The 18270-nt window shown below is 39.6% G+C and overlaps 2 protein-coding genes across 5 annotated transcripts in view; one reads left to right on the plus strand and one right to left on the minus strand.

Annotated features, from left to right (window-relative positions):
• LOC111969121 (transcription factor 12-like) overlaps positions 1–18270 on the minus strand; it is a 345264-nt gene that overhangs the window by 148578 nt on the left and 178416 nt on the right. The window lies entirely within an intron of this gene.
• Positions 1–18270, plus strand: part of LOC111969392 (DNA-binding protein RFX7) — a 51787-nt gene that overhangs the window by 14362 nt on the left and 19155 nt on the right. For all 4 annotated transcript variants that reach the window (XM_023995494.2, XM_023995496.2, XM_023995495.2 and 1 more), the window contains exon 2: positions 12919–12952. In XM_023995494.2, coding sequence (XP_023851262.1) covers positions 12919–12952 — 34 coding nt within the window. The remainder of the gene's footprint in view (positions 1–12918; positions 12953–18270) is intronic.

An 18270-nucleotide genomic window follows, 5' to 3' on the forward strand; every position in this document is an offset into this window, starting at 1 on the left:
TTTGAAATTTTATAATCTTATAGCAAAAGCACCATTTATACTACCTGATTTTAAAGAGAAAACTCATGGAACAAACGATCTTTTCGCGCCTGATCGGTGAAACGCCTGCACAATCAACACTAACACAATCCGACTTGCTCCAAACCCAAAGTAAAGCAAGGACCCGTAAATACATAGCCACGACTTGAGCTTCCTCCGGCAGACACCGAGCCGCACTACTTCTTAAATTCTCGGTAAAACACACACTTATTCACACAATCGCCATAGATAACATATAACTAAAGCCACAAATTACGATAGGTCGTCACTCAACTAATATCACGCAACCCATTTAGCATAAACGAATGTGAAGGTACCATGCAAGATCGGGAACAGGCCGCCTTCCTCGCATTGGTCAGGACACGAAACTGGGCACAGTGCGCAGTTTGACTAGGCTACTGATATTGCCTGGGGTTGTCCGGCACGCATGCAAACTTGTAGACTTTGACTGTCAACGCAGTTACATCGCACTTCAACTCTGAAAGAGAGGACTCATCAGTTGTCACAAAATCAATGAGGTATTTTCAGAAGGTCGAAAGAATGTAATATGAGCAAAAAAAATGTGTGAACCATTGATTTGTAACATTCAAAATCAGTTTTTTTTTGAACCGCAACGCATGCTCCAACATTCCGCAAGCAGCAACTACGGTTTGGGCGTCGAACACCGATGCGCACTCATCTTAAAACATCAAAATTCACCCAACTTATTGTGGGAAGCTTGTGGAAGGCTACCTGAAACGTTTGACCCAAGTTAAACAATTTAAAGGCAATGCTACCAAATACTAATTGAGTGTATGTAAACTTCTGTGMTGAAAGAAATAAAAGCTGAAATAAATCATTCTCTCTGCTATTATTCTGACATTTCACATTCTAAAAATAAATTGATCCTAARACAGGGAATGTTTACTAGGATTAAATGTCAGGAATTGTGAAACTGAAAAACTGAGTTTAAGTGTATTTGGCTAAGGTGTATGTAAACTTCTGACTTCAACTGTACATATCGATACATGTCGGTGAATCGTTACATTCCTAATAATTATGCATTTCTGTATTGTACAGAWCAGGGACCCATGTTTCATTCTGTTATTAGGTGTTAATCCACTTCACATCATAGTTGAAACTTCATTCTTTCTGCTGTCTTTTGAATTGTAAATCAGACCAGATTAAGAGTTTTTGGAGAACTTGGTCATAAAAACTGAGGAACATTTTACTGTAATTTTACTAAATGTGTTTTTGTAACATTGTCAGTGGAAATTGTGGAACGTAGTACTTGTGCATAGMTTTTTATGGTTTGTTTATTAACTKTGCAATCAATGGTTTTTCTTTGGCATGAATATTAAGGTGAAAAATCTGTCTCAGCATCATTCTGTTACCATGGAATTGCCCTAATGTTACCTACAGGTTACAGTCCTGAATGGTGCACATTACACTTGACTGGGTGAGTACAGCTAAATGTTAGTACAGCCGAGTGATAGATGATACCTTTGATCTACATTTGGAGATCTGGCACAAAAGTAAATGCTGCCTCCCATGGAAAAGATCTGTCCTTGGCTTGGTTCTGGTGGTGCTGGACTGCCCTTTGGAAAGTTACGATGAGAGCTTTGCATGTCTCGCGAGTCAGTGGGAGACTGAGGATTAATTTGGCAGTTGATGTCAACGTTGTAAACAGAATTCCCCACGGGGTTGGTGGGGTTATGGGTAGGCGGCGCACAATTGGCCCAGCTTCGTCCGGGTTAGCGGAGGGTTTGGCCGCCAGGGATGTCCTTGTCCCATCGCGCACTAGTGATTCCTGTCGCGGGCCGGGCATAATGCACGCTGACACTGTCGCCAGGTGTACGGTGTTTCCTCCGACACATTGGTGAGCTGTCTTCCGGGTTAAGTGGGCATTGTGGCAAGAAGCAGTGCGGCTTGGTTGGGTTGTGTTTCGGAGGTTGCACTGCTCTCGAACTTCACCTCTCCAGAGTCCGTACGGGAGTGGAAGCGACGAGACAAGACTGTAACTACCAATTGGATACCACRAAATTGGAGAGATAAAGGGGTTTAAAAAAGTGTTGGTCCTATGAAACAAAAGATCCCAGAAATGTTCAAGACGCACAAAAAGCTTGTTTCTCTGAAATGTTATGCACAAATGTATATCCCAGTTAGTGAGCATTTCTCCTTTGCTAAGATAATCAATGCAGCTGACATTTGTGGCATATCAAGAAGTTGATTTAACAGCATGATCTTTACACTGTGCTGGGGCCAATAAAAGGCCACCTAAATGTGCAGTTTTGTCACAACACAATGCCACAGATGTTTTGAGGGAGTGTACAATTGGCATGGTGACTTCAGGAATGTCCACCAGAGCTGTTGCCAGATAATTTCTCTACCGTAAGCAGCATCCAACATCGTTTTAGAGAATTTTGCAGTACGTCCAACTGGCCTCACAACCGCAGACCACATGTGTGGCAATGTATGGGCAAGCGGTTTTCTGATGTCAACGTTGTAAACAGAATTCCCCATGGTGGCGGTGGGGTTATGGTATGGGCAGGCATAAGCTACRGACAACGAACACAATTGCAATTTGWATCCATTGAGATACAGTGACTAGAGCTGCTTGCTTTTTCATGACTCTTTTCTTCTTTTGGCCAGAAATACAAAATCTTAGGAGAGAGTGGGATTTGAATTTTCAATTGTTTCCTTGTGAACCAGCAGAGGGGGTTGTCTGAGTAACACGGAACCCAAACCGGCTATGCGTGTGTGCAAATTKATTTTGTCCCCCCACACCAAACGCGATCACGACACGCAGGTTAACTTCTCTGCGCTACGGATCCCTTTTACGGGATCATTTTCCTAAACAACCGCTAGAATTGCAGGTTGCCAAGTGCATAAATAATTACTAAAAATATTTATAATCGTGCAATCACAAGTGAAATATACCAAAACACACCTATCGTGTCAGATTTTGAAAATATATTTTACAGCGAAAGAAATCTAACTTTTGTGAGTGTAGCTTTCAATGCTACAACAGTTAGCCTTAATTAGCTTGGTTAGCTTGGTCACGAAAGTAAGAAAAGCAAATAAAATGAATTGCTTACCTTTGATAATCTTCGGATGTTTCCACTCACGAGACTCGCCCAGTTACAAAACAAATGTTATTTTTGTTCGATAAATATTACTTTTATCACAAAAAAAACGCCATTTGGGTTGCGCATTATGTTGAGAACACAAATTACAAAAAGTATCCGTAATGGTCGTAGAAACATGTCAATGTTTTTTATAATCAATCCTCAGGTTGTTTTTAACAAAACATACTCGATAATATTTCAAACGGACCATAACCTATTCTTTAACCTCTAACGAGTCACCAACCCGGATCCGGGATCCCCCCCCATCAAAAAGCTGACTAGCATAGCCTAGCCTAAAGCCACAGGGATATCATATAATCAAATGTTCATGAAATCACAAGTCCAAGACACCAAATGAAAGATACAGATCTTGTGAATCCAGCCATCATTTCCGATTTTTTTAAAATGTTTTTACAGGGAAGCACACTATGTAAATCTATTAGCTAACCACGATAGCAAAAGACACAACTTTTTTTCTCCATCATTTTTTTACTCCATCAGTAGCTATCACTAATTCGACTAAATAAAGATATATATAGCCACTAACCAAGAAACAACTTCATAAGATGACAGTCTGATAACATATTTATGTATATGCATATGTTTTTTTAGAAAAATGTGCATATTTCAGGTATAAATCACAGTTTTACATTGCAGCTGCAATCTGAAATAGCGTTGGAAGCAGCCGGAATAATTACAGAGACCGACGTCATTACCAAAATACTCATCCTAAAACATTTCTGAAATATACACAGCATACAGCAAATGAAAGCCCACATTATTGTGAATCCAGCCATCATTTCTGATTTTTAACAATGTTTTATCAGGGAAGACACAAATATGTAAATCTATTAGCTACCACGTTAGCACAAAGACACCGACTTTTTTACTCCACCACTTTTTTACTCCATCAGTAGCTATCACTAATTCGACTAAATAAAGAGTATAATAAGCCACTAACCAAGAAGACAACTCCTAAGATGACAGTCTGATAACATATTTATGGTATAGCATATGTTTTTTAGAAAAATGTGCATTTTTCAGGTATACATCAACGTTTACCATTGCAGCCACTATCACAAAACTCACCCAACGCGACTAGAATACACTACAGAGAGCAACGTGTATTAACCTAATTACTCATCTTAAAACATTTCTGAAAAATACACAGTCGTACAGCAAATGAAAGCCCAACATCTTGTGAATCCAGACAAATATTTCAAGATTTTTCTAACGTGTTTTACAAGCGAAAACACAATATATCGTTATATTAGCATACCACATGAGGCTAACATCACCCCAGCATTGATTCGCAGCAAAAGCGCGATATACGTTATCACACCAAAATATATTAATTTTTTCACTAACCTTCTCAGAATTCTTCAGATGACAGTCCTGTAAACATCATAATTAACACAATGCATATAGATGTTTGTTCGAAAATGTGCATATTTAGCGATCAACCAAATCGGTGGTTATGCTACTGTAATCAGTCAACATGGCAATGCATTCTGGCCAGGCGCCATCTTGGAAGGGCACCCAAGTTTTACGAATTATTTACGATTAGATTGGCTAAAAAAATACAGGTTGGACAGCTAATGAAGAATGCATTGGTTATTAATGCAACCGCTGATTTAGATTTTAAAATTAAACGTTCAAGACATACAGTGTGCGTTACAGCCAGACTAGTGCCGGCAATATTGGCCGAAAAATGCTTTTACATTTTTCCACACATAAATACGGAAAAATCATATAGTTCTTACTTTTGGACGAGCTTTCATCAGAACTTGGCAAGGTGTCCTTTTGTCCAAAGAATCGTGTGCTTTGTTGTAAAAGTCCCACTTCACACTATCGGAACTAGCAAGCTAACAGTAGCTACGTGGCCCCCACACATGTCCAAATCCCTCAAACGCAATTCTACGAAAATTCCGAAAATAGCATCATATCTCGCAATAAACTGATATAAATCGGTTTCAAATAACTTCGTTATTGATGTTTCTAACACCTATACCGGCATTCCAATTACAGACGGAACATATCTAAGGCGATAACTGAGCGTTTCAAAATGCAATCCTGGGGTCTTGCGTTGCGTAATGGCGGAAAGTCGAAAAGGGAGCGCGAAGCGACCTGTTCCTTGCCCTTTTATAAGCTCTCGAGAAATACGTAGAAACACCATTCACATTCTCAATTGGTTATCATGACATTCAGGTGAGAGGCGGTGCAGTTCATTTCGATCCATAGGGCACAACACAGAGCTTAAAAACTGATCCGAGATCAGAGCCTAGTTTTCAGACCTACAGATTTCCGCTGTAGAAAGAGTTCTGGTTCACCTCCACAGACATAATTAAAGACGGTTTTAGAACTAGAGATTGGTTTTCTATCCAATAGTAAATAATAATATGCATATTCGTAGCTACAAGAATTTGAGTACGAGGCAGTTTAATTTGGAGACGCAAAATGTCGAAGTTGAACACAGACACCCCTGTAGTGACAAAAGAGAAAAAACGGAAAATGGTGAGCCCCTCTGCTCGGCGCAGGAAATATATTCAGAGGACACTTGACTACTTTTGAAAAAATGTCGCTCATTTTTTCAACAATTTAAAAGCCTGAACACTGTCTAAAGCCTGGTCACAGCCTGAGGAAGCCATTGGAAAAGGAATCTGGTTGATACCCCTTTAAATGGAGGTTAGACGGGCCAGGAAACACAGTTTTTAAAAATCACTTCCGGGTTACATTTTCTCWGGGTTTCGCTTGCAGATTAAGTATTGTTATACTCCCAGACAATATTTTGTCAGTTTTGGAAACTTTGGAGTGTTTTCTATCGTAATCTGTAAATTATATGCATATTCTACGATCTGGGACAGAGATAATGTCTGTTTACGTTGGGCACGTTATTTAAAAAAAATTAAATAATAATAATTCTGACCCCTAGGGCTAAGAAGTTAAAATATCAAAACAAACTCTGAACCAATTACATTAATTTGGGGACAGGTCGAAAAGCATTAAACCTTTATGGCAATTTAGCTAGCTAGCTTGCACTTGCTAACTAATTTGTCCTATTTAGCTAGCTTGCTGTTGCGAGCTAATTTGTCCTAGGATATAAACATTGAGTTGTTATTTTACCTGAAATGCTCAAGGTCCTCTACTCCGACAATTAATCCACACACAAAACGGTCAAACGAATCGTTTCTAGTCATCTCTCCTCCTTCTAGGCTTTTTCTTCTCTTGACTTTATATTGGATCGACAACTTTCATAACTTAGGTGCATTACCTCCACCGACGTCGTTCGTCTTTCAGTCACCCACGTGGGTATAACCAATGAGGAGATGGCACGTGGGTACCTACTTCTATAACCTAATGAGGAGATGGGAGAGGCAGGACTTGCAGCGCGATCTGCGTCAGAAATAGAACAGRCTTCTATTTTAGCCCGTGGCAATGCAGATGTTCTTTGGCGCGCGCAATAATTGAATAATATAGATTTCTAAATTTATTTTGCAACGCACGCGACCGGTATAGTCAGCCTGTAAGATACAGTACATCGAATTCAAATTTAAGCAAATAAGTCTGCAATACATTAGATTAGTTCAATCTGCCATTTAATTGACCTTTTTACTGATTCACGTTCAGTGTGGCTGTTATGCTGTGTGATTGAGTTGTCTGATAGTACATTTGAAGTTTGAGCATGACAGGTTTACAATTTGGTATTACATTAGCTCACTACATTGGAATAGTCTTGTCGCCTGATGATTTATGCAAACACATTGTGGCATTAAATTTACAATTTTGTGTCTGTTAATGAAATTAAAATGGAGCTGAATGTAGCATTTGAATTGATTCCAACGTTGTCTTCTCTCGCTGTCTGTCTGTAAGGACTGGGGGAGGCAGTGTTTATCAGAATAGGATGGGGAAACAGGATAGAATTGGAAGGAGGGGAGGAAATCCAAACACAATGAGGATCGTCTTCAAAGAGAATTAAAAATTAGCTTCACCACTGGCAAACATGAGGCGGTTTTTAGGAGTGCAGAATTTTCTAGAAATTTTCACCGCTACTGTCGTAGGTAGAATTTCTTTGTCGTCTTGGAGGTCCTTAATTGCGTTTTGGTGCGGTTTCTATATCTTGAGTGAAATTTCCTGTCTATTTTTGTAGGGAATGCAATCGTAAGATGTTTTTCCATTTTTACACTAGTCAGAATTTTATTATCAGATTTGTTTTTGCCAGATTACTGAATGACTGTGTTTGGATGGGCCCACAAACAATCCCTTGCATTTTGGTTAGCCCTTAAACTAACAAATAAAGGAGTAAATTTAGCTATGTGGTGAGGACCCCTTAATGGATTCATTCCCGCCAAGCATGATACGATACTGTTTCCTTTCCCCCTCATTTTCACCTTCCTCTCAAGGAACTTTTGGAATTCAGTTTAGAATTGGTTTGTGCTTGGAGTGAATTTGATACAAACCTGCGAAGCAACAGAATAAGCATTGTGGCTTGATTTCCGTGAACACAGCAGATTATTTGAAGATTAGATAGGCCTGTAAATTCAAAGGCAACAGAAGAACATTTAACTAATGTCAGGTATGTCACGGTCCCGTGTGGCTCAGTTGGTAGAGCATGGCGCTTGCAACGCCAGGGTTGTGGGTTCATTCCCCACGGGGGGACCAGGATGAATATGTATGAACTTTCCGATTTGTAAGTCGCTCTGGATAAGAGCGTCTGCTAAATGACTTAAATGTAAATGTATGTCAATTGAAAATGTGTTAAGGGTAATTTTTTGTTTCTGGCTCTGTGCTTGAAGGACATTTTATTAGTTTATTTAAGTGCATGCACATTGAGGAGGTAGGCCTACTATCTAGAGAAAAGTTWATTTTTTTCTCATTTTATGTGTGTATGCCTTGTCCTGATACRCACATTCTACCCTTTCCTTGTTGTTGAACTTGTTATTTAAAAAATGTATGCAGTCTTGTTAGGGCTGTCCCCGACTTTAAAAAATCTTCATCGACCGAGAGTCGTCTGTTCTTTTGACCAGTCATTTCTGACTGGAAAGTTCTGTTACTGAAATCCCTCATTTGTTTAGGAAAACATTCCCTTTACCCTTAACCCTTGCTCTCTTTATGTGATACATGTATGCATCGCAATACATAGAACAATAGGGCATGACCTATAGCATAGCATAGCATCACATCAATAAATTGGTTATAGCAAACTCCGATCACCATAACACATATGACAGCAAAATGGATGCAGAGGATGTGACAAACTCTAAATGGGGGAATGTTTGTTTACTGGTTGCTCAGGAGGTAAATRGAAAATCAGATGTGTGGAATACAWTTTGACTAGTTGTGGAAAATACTGGAGATCAAGAGACGCCACTAAATAAAGTATAAGARTAGCCGAGAGTATGTTGTAATGTTTTATTTTTTTGTAAAGCCTTTTATTACAGSAAAGACTTAAAACAGTCACATATGTTTGTGAATGCAATTGCCAAAATTGAACGGTTTATTTATTGTTTGCAGCAAATTTTTCAAGGGTTGCTTTGTTTTATTTTATAACTAAAATGCTTGATTGTATTTCAAATCATGAATGGCTCGTGTGATGACATGAATGATTGATTGATACAGTAGCCTAAATACAGTGCATTCGGAAAGTATTCAGACCCCTTGWCTTCMACATTTTTGTTACGTTACAGCCTTATTCTAAAATGGATTAAATTGAGGGGAAAAAGCAATCTATACACAATACCCCATAATGACACAGCAAAAATACATTTTTCAAATGTATTAAAAATACAAAACTGATCACAATTATTCAGACCCTTTACTTTGACCCACCTTTGGCGGTGATAACAGCCTTGAGTCTTAGGTATGACGCTACAAGCTTGGCACACCTGTATTTGGGGAGTTTCTCCCATTTCTTCTCTGCAGATCCTCTCACGCTCTGTCAAGTTGGATGGGGAGCGTCACTGCACAGCTATTTTCAGGTGTCTCAGGACATTCATAGATTTGTCCCAAAGCCACCACTGCGTTGTCTTGGCTGTGTGCTTAGGGCCGTTGTCCTGTTGGAAGGTGAACCTTCGCCCCAGTCTGAAGTCTTGAGCGCTCTGGAGCAGGTTTTCATCAAGGATCTCTCTGTACTTTGCTCCGTTCATCTTACCCTCGATCCTGACTAGTCTCCCAGTCCCTGCCGCTGAAAAAAGAAATAAGTATTATTATTTGTATTTATTTTTTTATAAATGTAACCTTTTATTTAACTGGGACGAGTTWGTAACCACCAAGACATCTTCCATTTAAGAATTGGAGTCCACTGTGTTCTTGGAACTTCAGTGCTGCAGAAATGTTTTGGTACCCTTCCCCAGATCTGTGCCTCGACACAATCCTGTCTCGGAGCTCTACGGACAATTCCTTGGACCTMATGGCTTGGTTTTTGCTCTGACATGYACTGTCAACTGTGTGACCTTTTATATAGACAGGTGTGTGCCTTTTTCAAATCATGTCCAATCAATTGAATTTTCCAATCAAGTTGTAGAAACATCTCAAGGATGATCAATGGAAACAGGATGCATATAGCAAAAGGTCTGAATACTTATGTAAATAAGGTAATACTGTTTTTTTATTAATAAATTAGCAACATTTTCTTAACCTGTTCGCTTTGTCATTATGGGGTGTTGTGTGTAGATTGATGAAAACAATTAATTTAATAAATTTCAGAATAAGGCTGTAACGTAGCRAATTGTGAAAAAAGTCTGCGGTCTGAATACTTCCCGAATGCACTGTAAGTATTTAAATATAGGTAAGTTATGGTATTAAGACTAAACAGGATGCTCTCTTAGGCCTACAGCGCGATCGATGGTGGTTCTACAAGGCTGCTATACTACGCCTTCTAATGATAATGACATTACTTATTATTATAATGATGATCATAATAGTAATAATAATGAGATCAAGAAAAGGAAGATTATTATAATTGATCTGAACATTTAATTATAAGTAATACCAAAGATGCTGTTCTAACAAAAAARGTGTAAAGCCTTTATTACAAGATAGCAAATATTTTAAAAAACAGCCCAATTTGTGAAATTGTCTAATTGTCCGACATGTTGTGGTTGCGTGACGCTTGGCGCTCACGGAATCAGTAGGCTATTTAAACAAACACTCAAATATGCAACAGAAGCAGGATTTCGTATTTCTATAGATTATATATGGATGATTTTATAAAGCCAGGCACATTTAACAGTTAGGCTATTGATTATAGACCTAATTAGGTTGGTTTATTAATGTTGCACCATTGTCCTTAACCATATACAATTTCAGTAGCACATGTTTTAGAGTGAATGACTGTTACGGCCTGGCCTGCACAATGGATTAGTCCACTCAGACACGCAAATCAGACAGTTGTCTTGTACACCATGTTTTTAGTGTTTGCTACTGCTCAACTAAAGAAATCTAACTTTGATGTAATGTCCTTAAAACAAGTCAAAATGAGGCTCAGTAGTGTGTCTGCTCTGCTGCCTTTGGAAATCAGGGTGCTTTTCAGGAAAAAACAATACACAGTCCCTATTAATGTAACATTTTAGGTTTAGTGTTTATTATTTCATATCATATTACCAGTTATCGTTTTTGAATGTCGATTTGTGTTTTGACTTAGGTTCTTATCTCTCTCAACGTTTCAGAGTGATTTATTAAAAGGCTGAAATTAGACCTGTTGTGTGGTAGATGTAGGCACATTAGTTGTTGATCATTCAAGGGTTTCTGAACTGGGTAGCTAAGGGTAATTCAATACATGCAGCAGTTAGCTGCTTAGTGCAGAAAGGTTGTTGTGAGAGACAAAATCCTGCAAATATATACAATCAATCATGTAAATCTCAAGCTGTGGTGGTTGGTGCATGCCACTAAACGAATTAGATCAGACATGTTGAAGTTTACCTAGTGCAGTTTGGATATAGATGAATTAGGCCAACATAGGCAGGGTGAGTGGGTTCATCACTCAGAGCTGAACTAGTCTACTGCCAGCCCAGGGTTCAACAGGATGTGTTTAGAAACCAGACTTCCTCAGTAGGTACATTGCATGGCAATGGGTCCATGTTTCACATGAAAGTCACCAAACTCAGAATTTAGGGACAGGAAGGGATGGCTGTTCTATAGGAACACAAACTCTGACCCACAGGAATGTTTTTTTAATTTATAATAATGTCAGAGGAATCTGTGCCATTTTTATACTGCAGGTTGATTTACCCCTAAACCCCCTTTGTAATGCCAGTCATCAACATTATTGTGTACCCTGCCAAGTGAGGTTCTAGTCCAGACTAAGTGATTCTAGGCAGAGCTTGTTAAGTCATGCTCAGTCAGGGGCTCTGTGTGACCAGAATTTGGGGTATAATTGCTGCAGAACATTTAAAACTGGAGTGATGTGCTGTAAGGAGCTGGCAGGGAGAATCTAAATCCTGTCTTCCCCTTTCCCGCTCTCCACAGCAACAATGACTTAACGAGGCGCTCTCTCGGGACCTGCCTGGCCTTACCTAGAAACAGCATAATGAGAGGAACCTGGCAGACCTGCTTATTATCAACACTGAGAAATCCTGGCATCACCTAGTAACAGTCCATTAAAGCTTACTTTCTCTGTCACCGCTAATAACAGTCTCCTGATTCTGCCCTGCCCCGAGTAACCTAGTAACAGCCCCTCAGTCTGACCTGGCCCCATATCACACAGCAACAACCTGACATCTGAACCTGACCTTTACTTTTACTTAACAAATAAGTAAGTCCTAGATTCTGCCCCTTCATTGTAGTAGATGATCAAATAGGGCCAGCCTGCCTCATTATGACCAGTTCTTGCATTGATTCTTAGTAGTATGAGAGGCCATTGCATGAGAGCCAAGTTACCATCTCCTACTGTGTTATCCAGGTAGACTGACTTGAAAGTGGGCGGAGCCACACAGAGAGGGATTTACCATGTTGTTCAATTGGAGAAGTGTCATGGACCACGCACCTCTTGAGCTGCAGAATGTGTAGTCACACACACACACACACACWSAGAGTGAGAGAATTATTTACAATTCTGCATCTCTCAACCTTTTGAGTTGTGTTGTGGTTCACACCAATATCTTGGCCTTGCCTCACGTGATATTTCTGAAGGCTATGGAGAGGAAATTGGGTCAATTCAGGCTATGGGAGTAGATGTGTGTTGTTTTTGAGTGGGCGGACTCAGCAAGGGGCCACGAGAATCTCTGACTAAAGCATTAGCAGCCTCCGCTCACTTCACTGTGAGGAACTGTAACAGGCTGTCTGTGAACGATTGTAACCAACAGTCAGTGAGTCCGTTTTCTCTTTGATTTTAACTGTCTGTCTGAAAGAGCTTGTCTGTCTCTTTATAGGTCCTTTGACTAATTTGCTGTGGGATGAATTAATGATAGGTTGACTTTCCTTTCTGTGTTTCTAGCTGTATGACATTGCCCTGAGGTCAAGTCAGATCTTACAGTACTTTTTTATATGGATTAGGCCCTGGTACTGGATTKAAGTCCCCTCAATGACTGTCAAGGACTTTTTGAGGGAGGGGTTATTAATAGGCATTGAGTGCTATAGGACATTTCTGTAGTGTGTGTATCCATTTTTACATAAGACAACGTGTTCCTGGGATATATTGGTTATGACCAGAGAGAAGCGGGTGGGAGGGTTGTCTCATGCCTTAGGTTACAATGATTTATTAATAAATCCGGTTTATGCATGGTGCTCACGTTACACTTGTCATACTAATTTGTCCTATGTTTCTCTTTTTTTTCAGTAAATCTGTACAGTCAAAGGTGGACAATATTTTGGTGAGTTTTCCTTGTCATAAAGCCTTTAACCACAATGTATGCTCTGTTCACAATTCTTATACTTTCCCCCAATGTTTAAGGTTGGTTTTTGACTTGCATAAGGTAAAGTCAATTTTAGGTTTCTGAAATGTAATCTCTGTGCTTATCTCACCTCCTCGCCGGTGTTGTGAGACTATGTTAGAGGATGAAGAGAAGCAGCATTGCCATCTACTCTGAATGTAGTATTTAAAYAGGTGGTCCCATGTTTGACTTATTTATACCACACTTGAAGTCAGAGCTGAAAGTAGCCCCGTTATGAAACAGCTATTGCTGACAAAATACTGCTCAGTCCTGTTGAATGATCTCACTGAAACTCCACTAACCCATTTAATCTTACTTCATGAGTTCTATAGTTATACTACACAGTATTTGGCTCATAATGGTCTCCAGAAGATGGGATGAAATGATTTACCTCTGTGCTTGGTGTTGTAACCAAACCAGCGGTCATGTCCCTTTGTCATCACCTCATCTTTTTAGCCCTTTGTGTTTTTGCTCATAGGTTCTGGCCTTCAACTGAAATTCAGTCAACCACGGTGTGATTGAACATACATTATCTAAAACCCAACTTGACATACTTGAACATAACTCAGTCAAACTTTCACACAAATCTCCTATTAACATCTGCAGCACATGGCTTACCTGAAAGTTCAAGATGTTTACGTGTGTTCACGTGAGGATTTGGCCCTATGTACTGTAATTGACCAAGTATAGAAATATTTTGCCTGTCAATAGAGCTGGGTGCTATACAACACTGAGGTAAGATCCAGTGCATTGCCGGCAGGAGACTGAGCAGAGGTCAAGGCTACACTCTAGTTACTCTGGGAAACCTGTGTTTACTCAATACTGCAGGCTGGGCTTCAGCTTGTCAGAGGTGTATCTTACCAACAGGTATGTTGAGGATAGACGGCTAGACCTGTCAAAGCAATCAAATCACTCACCACCACTGCCACATTGAAGCCTGCGTTTTGCACTCAGGCTACACATATAAGGAGGTCAACGGATGTTTGTCCTCATTGACCTGTCTCTCTCTCCTCAGTGAAAGGGGACCCCAATCCCAGTGGTTAAAGTCCTGTCTCGTGTACTGTTAAGTGCAGAATCCCTGGAGCCCTAAAGTGTCACACAAATCTCCATGTTCATGGCAGGTGCCAGAGTCGGCAATACACGCATGAGCTCCCGTACTCCAGTCAGCTTTACGGCGCTAAATGTTGCGATCTCACATGCCACCTTGCATCAGCTGCGCTCATTAAAGGTTAATGCCTTCAGTTGTATTCCACAAGGGTCTTGTGTTTTTCAATTCCGACAGACTTTGTTTTCTTTGCCTCTTAAGGATTTCTAGAGGACATGGGAAAGCACTAGCGTCTAATATTAACCGCTCTCTTTCCCTCTGTTTTCATTTACAGACTTTGAATGTGTCAGCAGTGGTGATAAGTAGAACACGCATCAATAATGAAACTTGTGTTGATACACTGTGGTTGTTTCCTGCCTCAGWCTGTGTCTTATGGAGATGTGAGAATGGTCTCTGGGGAGAGGTGGCTGTTTTTAGTCTTTCAGTGGAGTGAGTGGTGTAACCTATCTCTGTGTGTGTGTGTGTTGAATCACTAATGCTCAGCCCACGCTCCACTAGTAATGTCTTAGTAATATTACTAGTCTTCCACCATCAGGGTCTGCATGATGCATCTCTTTCTGGTGTCTGGCCTCATATCGAACTGGTTCTGTTCAGATGTCCTCAGTTATAGCTGCCCTTTGTGTRAAYATTCATTCGCTGTAGAGCYTTGCGTTTAGTTGGAAGACTCGGAGGTTAATGGTTCTTGTGATGTGAGAGAGAGGTCATCTGCCAGGTGGTTGAGACAAAGTAGATAATGTACAGTAGCAAGCCAATGTAACCAGAGGCTTAACCCGTTAATTACCATTTTATCTCCCTGTGTGTTATCGTTTCCTCTAATAGCTTTCAGTTTCTCTGAGCCTCAACACAAGCAATCAGGGTTCCTCTCACATCTAGCTCATTCTCCTAGATGGTATCAGACTCAGTAATAAAGTTGTCGGGTTGACGCCATAGCTCAGTTTTGACGACACATAGCATTGCTAGTTGTGTAACTGCCATTTATGAACTTGTCTTTCATCCAACAAAAAGCTATAGTGTTGTTGTTGGCGTGAGAATACAACCAGGCTATAATTGTTCTGTTGATGTTGTTRGTACCGAGGGGACTGATATATTATTATGGATGGGTATTTAACCTTGGCCGCGTGAAGGTGCAGGGGAGTGTAGACTGTCTGCTGACACTGACTCATTTAGGATTGTCATCCATGTGTGGACCCTTGCCCTGCGAAGAGTGCGGTTTGCTGTAGTTTGTCGGGTCTTCATACCCAGGCCAGTCAGTCCAAATGGAGTTCAGAGATGTAAGATCTATAAGTGGCTGATGTTGAATGACTGCAGAAGTAGGGCTGGGTGATATATGGAATTAATTTGAATGTATGTTTTAGCGCAATGTTTTTATGAGCATTTCTTTTTGGTCTCGTCTCCTTCGATCCTTCTGTGCTGTGTACACTGTGCACCTTCCCACCTGCCACAGACACCAAGCCCCTCCCCCACAGACACCAAGCCCCTCCCCCTGCCACTCACAACAACAAAGCCGAAAGATCACTTCAACCTCTCTGACAACAAGCAGTTTCAACTTGCTATTTGCATTTTAGATTTGGTCCAACAGAATTGATCATTTCCCCTTCTAACGATAACCTTTTATGTCTCAACTCCCAAAATTTAGAACAGAGCAGACCCTACAAAAACGAGAGTATCAATGAACATGATTGTGGAAAATGTATGYWCAGTTTCTGTCGTGCAAGAAATTGCGGTACCACCTACTGCTAGCAGCATTTTAGTCACATACTGTTATGTGCTAGCTATCTAGTCTGGGTTTTAAAAATGTTCAATGAGCATAAAAATACACATTTATATAAGGAACTGGCAACTCATTCTGAGAAATAAGCAGCATCTTATCCAGGTAGGCCACTTGATTTTAACATCAAAACAAAGTGAACAGGCTATGTTGTTCAAACAGTTGGAGACGGACAGGAGGGTGTATTCATAACGGTTCAACTGTTCTACCTTGTTAGCAAGCAAATAGATCCAAGTACTCTAGACTTTAAATATAAAGATTAGCTGGCTACAATCTCAAGCACATAGGCTTGTGTGTGAGATTGTTTATGAGACGTGTTCATTTTCTATAATGCCTGCTACCAGAATTTGGTCATTATTAGTGGATGTGCATGGTTCTGGTTAAATTTGTAACAAAATTGGCATTTTCATAGACTTGAAATTCAGATCAGTGATTATTGCTATAAAAAAAGGTTAAACTATTTTAATCAAATAATTMAATTATTAGTGGGTCTTATGGTTGTGGAAGGCTTAAATTTAGCCTAGATGTAATTTTACAAGCCCAGAATTCATTAGCTTATTCCTGACTGTTTTAAATGCAGGGTATTTTACCTTTTTTAATAGTACAACAAAGCTTATTTGGATATAAATAAATAGAGACATATATTGTGAATCGCCCATAATCAAGATTTTTAGGCCATATCGGCCAGCCCTATACAGAAGACACATGTCCTCTTCCCAAAGCCTGCCTAGCTACGACGCGATTTCTAGGACTGGGGTTCCGCTAGCGGAACTCCTCCCACATTCCACTGAAAAGGCAGATTTCAAAAATTCAAATTCAAAAAATATTTTTGAGAAATATTTAACTTTCACACATTAACAAGTCCAATACAGCAAATGAAAGACACACATCTTGTGAATCCAGCCAACATGTCGATTAAAAAAAAATTTTTACAGGGAAAACACAATATATATTTATGTTAGCTCACCAACAAATAGAAAAAAAGCACAGACATTTTTCACAGCACAGGTAGCATACACAAAATCAACCAAACTAACCTAGAACAAACCAAAGAAACCAAGAAACAACTTAATCAGATGATAGTCTTATAACATGTTATACAATAAATCTATGTTTTGTTCGAAAAATGTGCATATTTCAGGTATAAATCATAGTTTACATTGCGGCTACAATCAGAAATTGCACCGAAAGCAGCCAGAATTATTACAGACACCAACGTGACATACCGAAATACTCATCATAAAACATTTCTGAAAAATACATGGTGATAGCAAATTAAAGACAAAGATCTTGTGAATACAGCAATATTTCAGATTTTCTAAGTGTTTTACAGCGAAAACACAATATAGCATTATATTAGCTTACTACAATAGCCTACCACACTACCGCATTCATTCATCAAGGCACGTTAGCGATAGCAATAGGCACGTTAGCGTTAGCGAATAAACCAGCAAAAGATATTACATTTCACTAACCTTCATAAACCTTCCTCAGATGACAGTCCTGTAACATCAGGTTATACATACACTTATGTTTTGTTCGAAAATGTGCATATTTAGAGCTGAAATCCGTGGTTATACAACGTAGCATAACGTAGCATAACGTGCTAACGTAGCATCTTTTTCCCAGAATGTGCAGATATTTCTATTAGACTCTCACCTATTCTGACCAAATAACTATTCATAAACATTACAAAAAAAATACATGTTGTATAGGAAACGATAGATCCATTAGTTCTTTAATGCAATCGCAGTGTTAGAATTCTAAAAATATCTTCATTACGACATAAGACTTAGTTATGGTAAGGGAATAACCAAACTGAGCGCCAAAGCTACTAGTACACAGTTCGACAGATATATGAATAGCATCACAAAATGGTTCCTACTTTTGCTGATCTTCTATCAGAATGTTGTACAATGGGTCCTTTGTCCAGAACCGTCGTTGTTTTGGATTCAGAACGTTCTTTTTCCAACTTGAATTAGCAAGCACACTGGCCATGCAGCGCTACGCTCTCCAACATCAACAAAGTCGAACAACGCAACCCGCCGAACGTCCGAATAAAGTTCAATAATCTAAAGAAACTATATTGAAAAAACATACGTTTAAATTGGGAACGATTTTCCCAAAAGTGAAAACAGCACCCCCTATCCTCAACAGGTTTTAATATCACTTGCCTGATGGCATAAAACTTTGATACTGAACTAATTACCAGCGGTAATGAGAGTAAACCATTGCCAACAGTGAGGGATCTTGTACTTCCAAGCAGTGATGACTACTGGTATCCATCTTCATTTTTTTATATTACCTTTATTTAACTAGGCAAGTCAGTTAAGATCAAATTCTTATTTCCAATGACGGCCTAGGAACAGTGGGTTAACTGCCTTG

The sequence above is a fragment of the Salvelinus sp. IW2-2015 genome, linkage group LG10, assembly GCF_002910315.2.
Source record: "Salvelinus sp. IW2-2015 linkage group LG10, ASM291031v2, whole genome shotgun sequence".
NCBI classification, from domain to species: Eukaryota; Metazoa; Chordata; class Actinopteri; order Salmoniformes; family Salmonidae; genus Salvelinus; species Salvelinus sp. IW2-2015.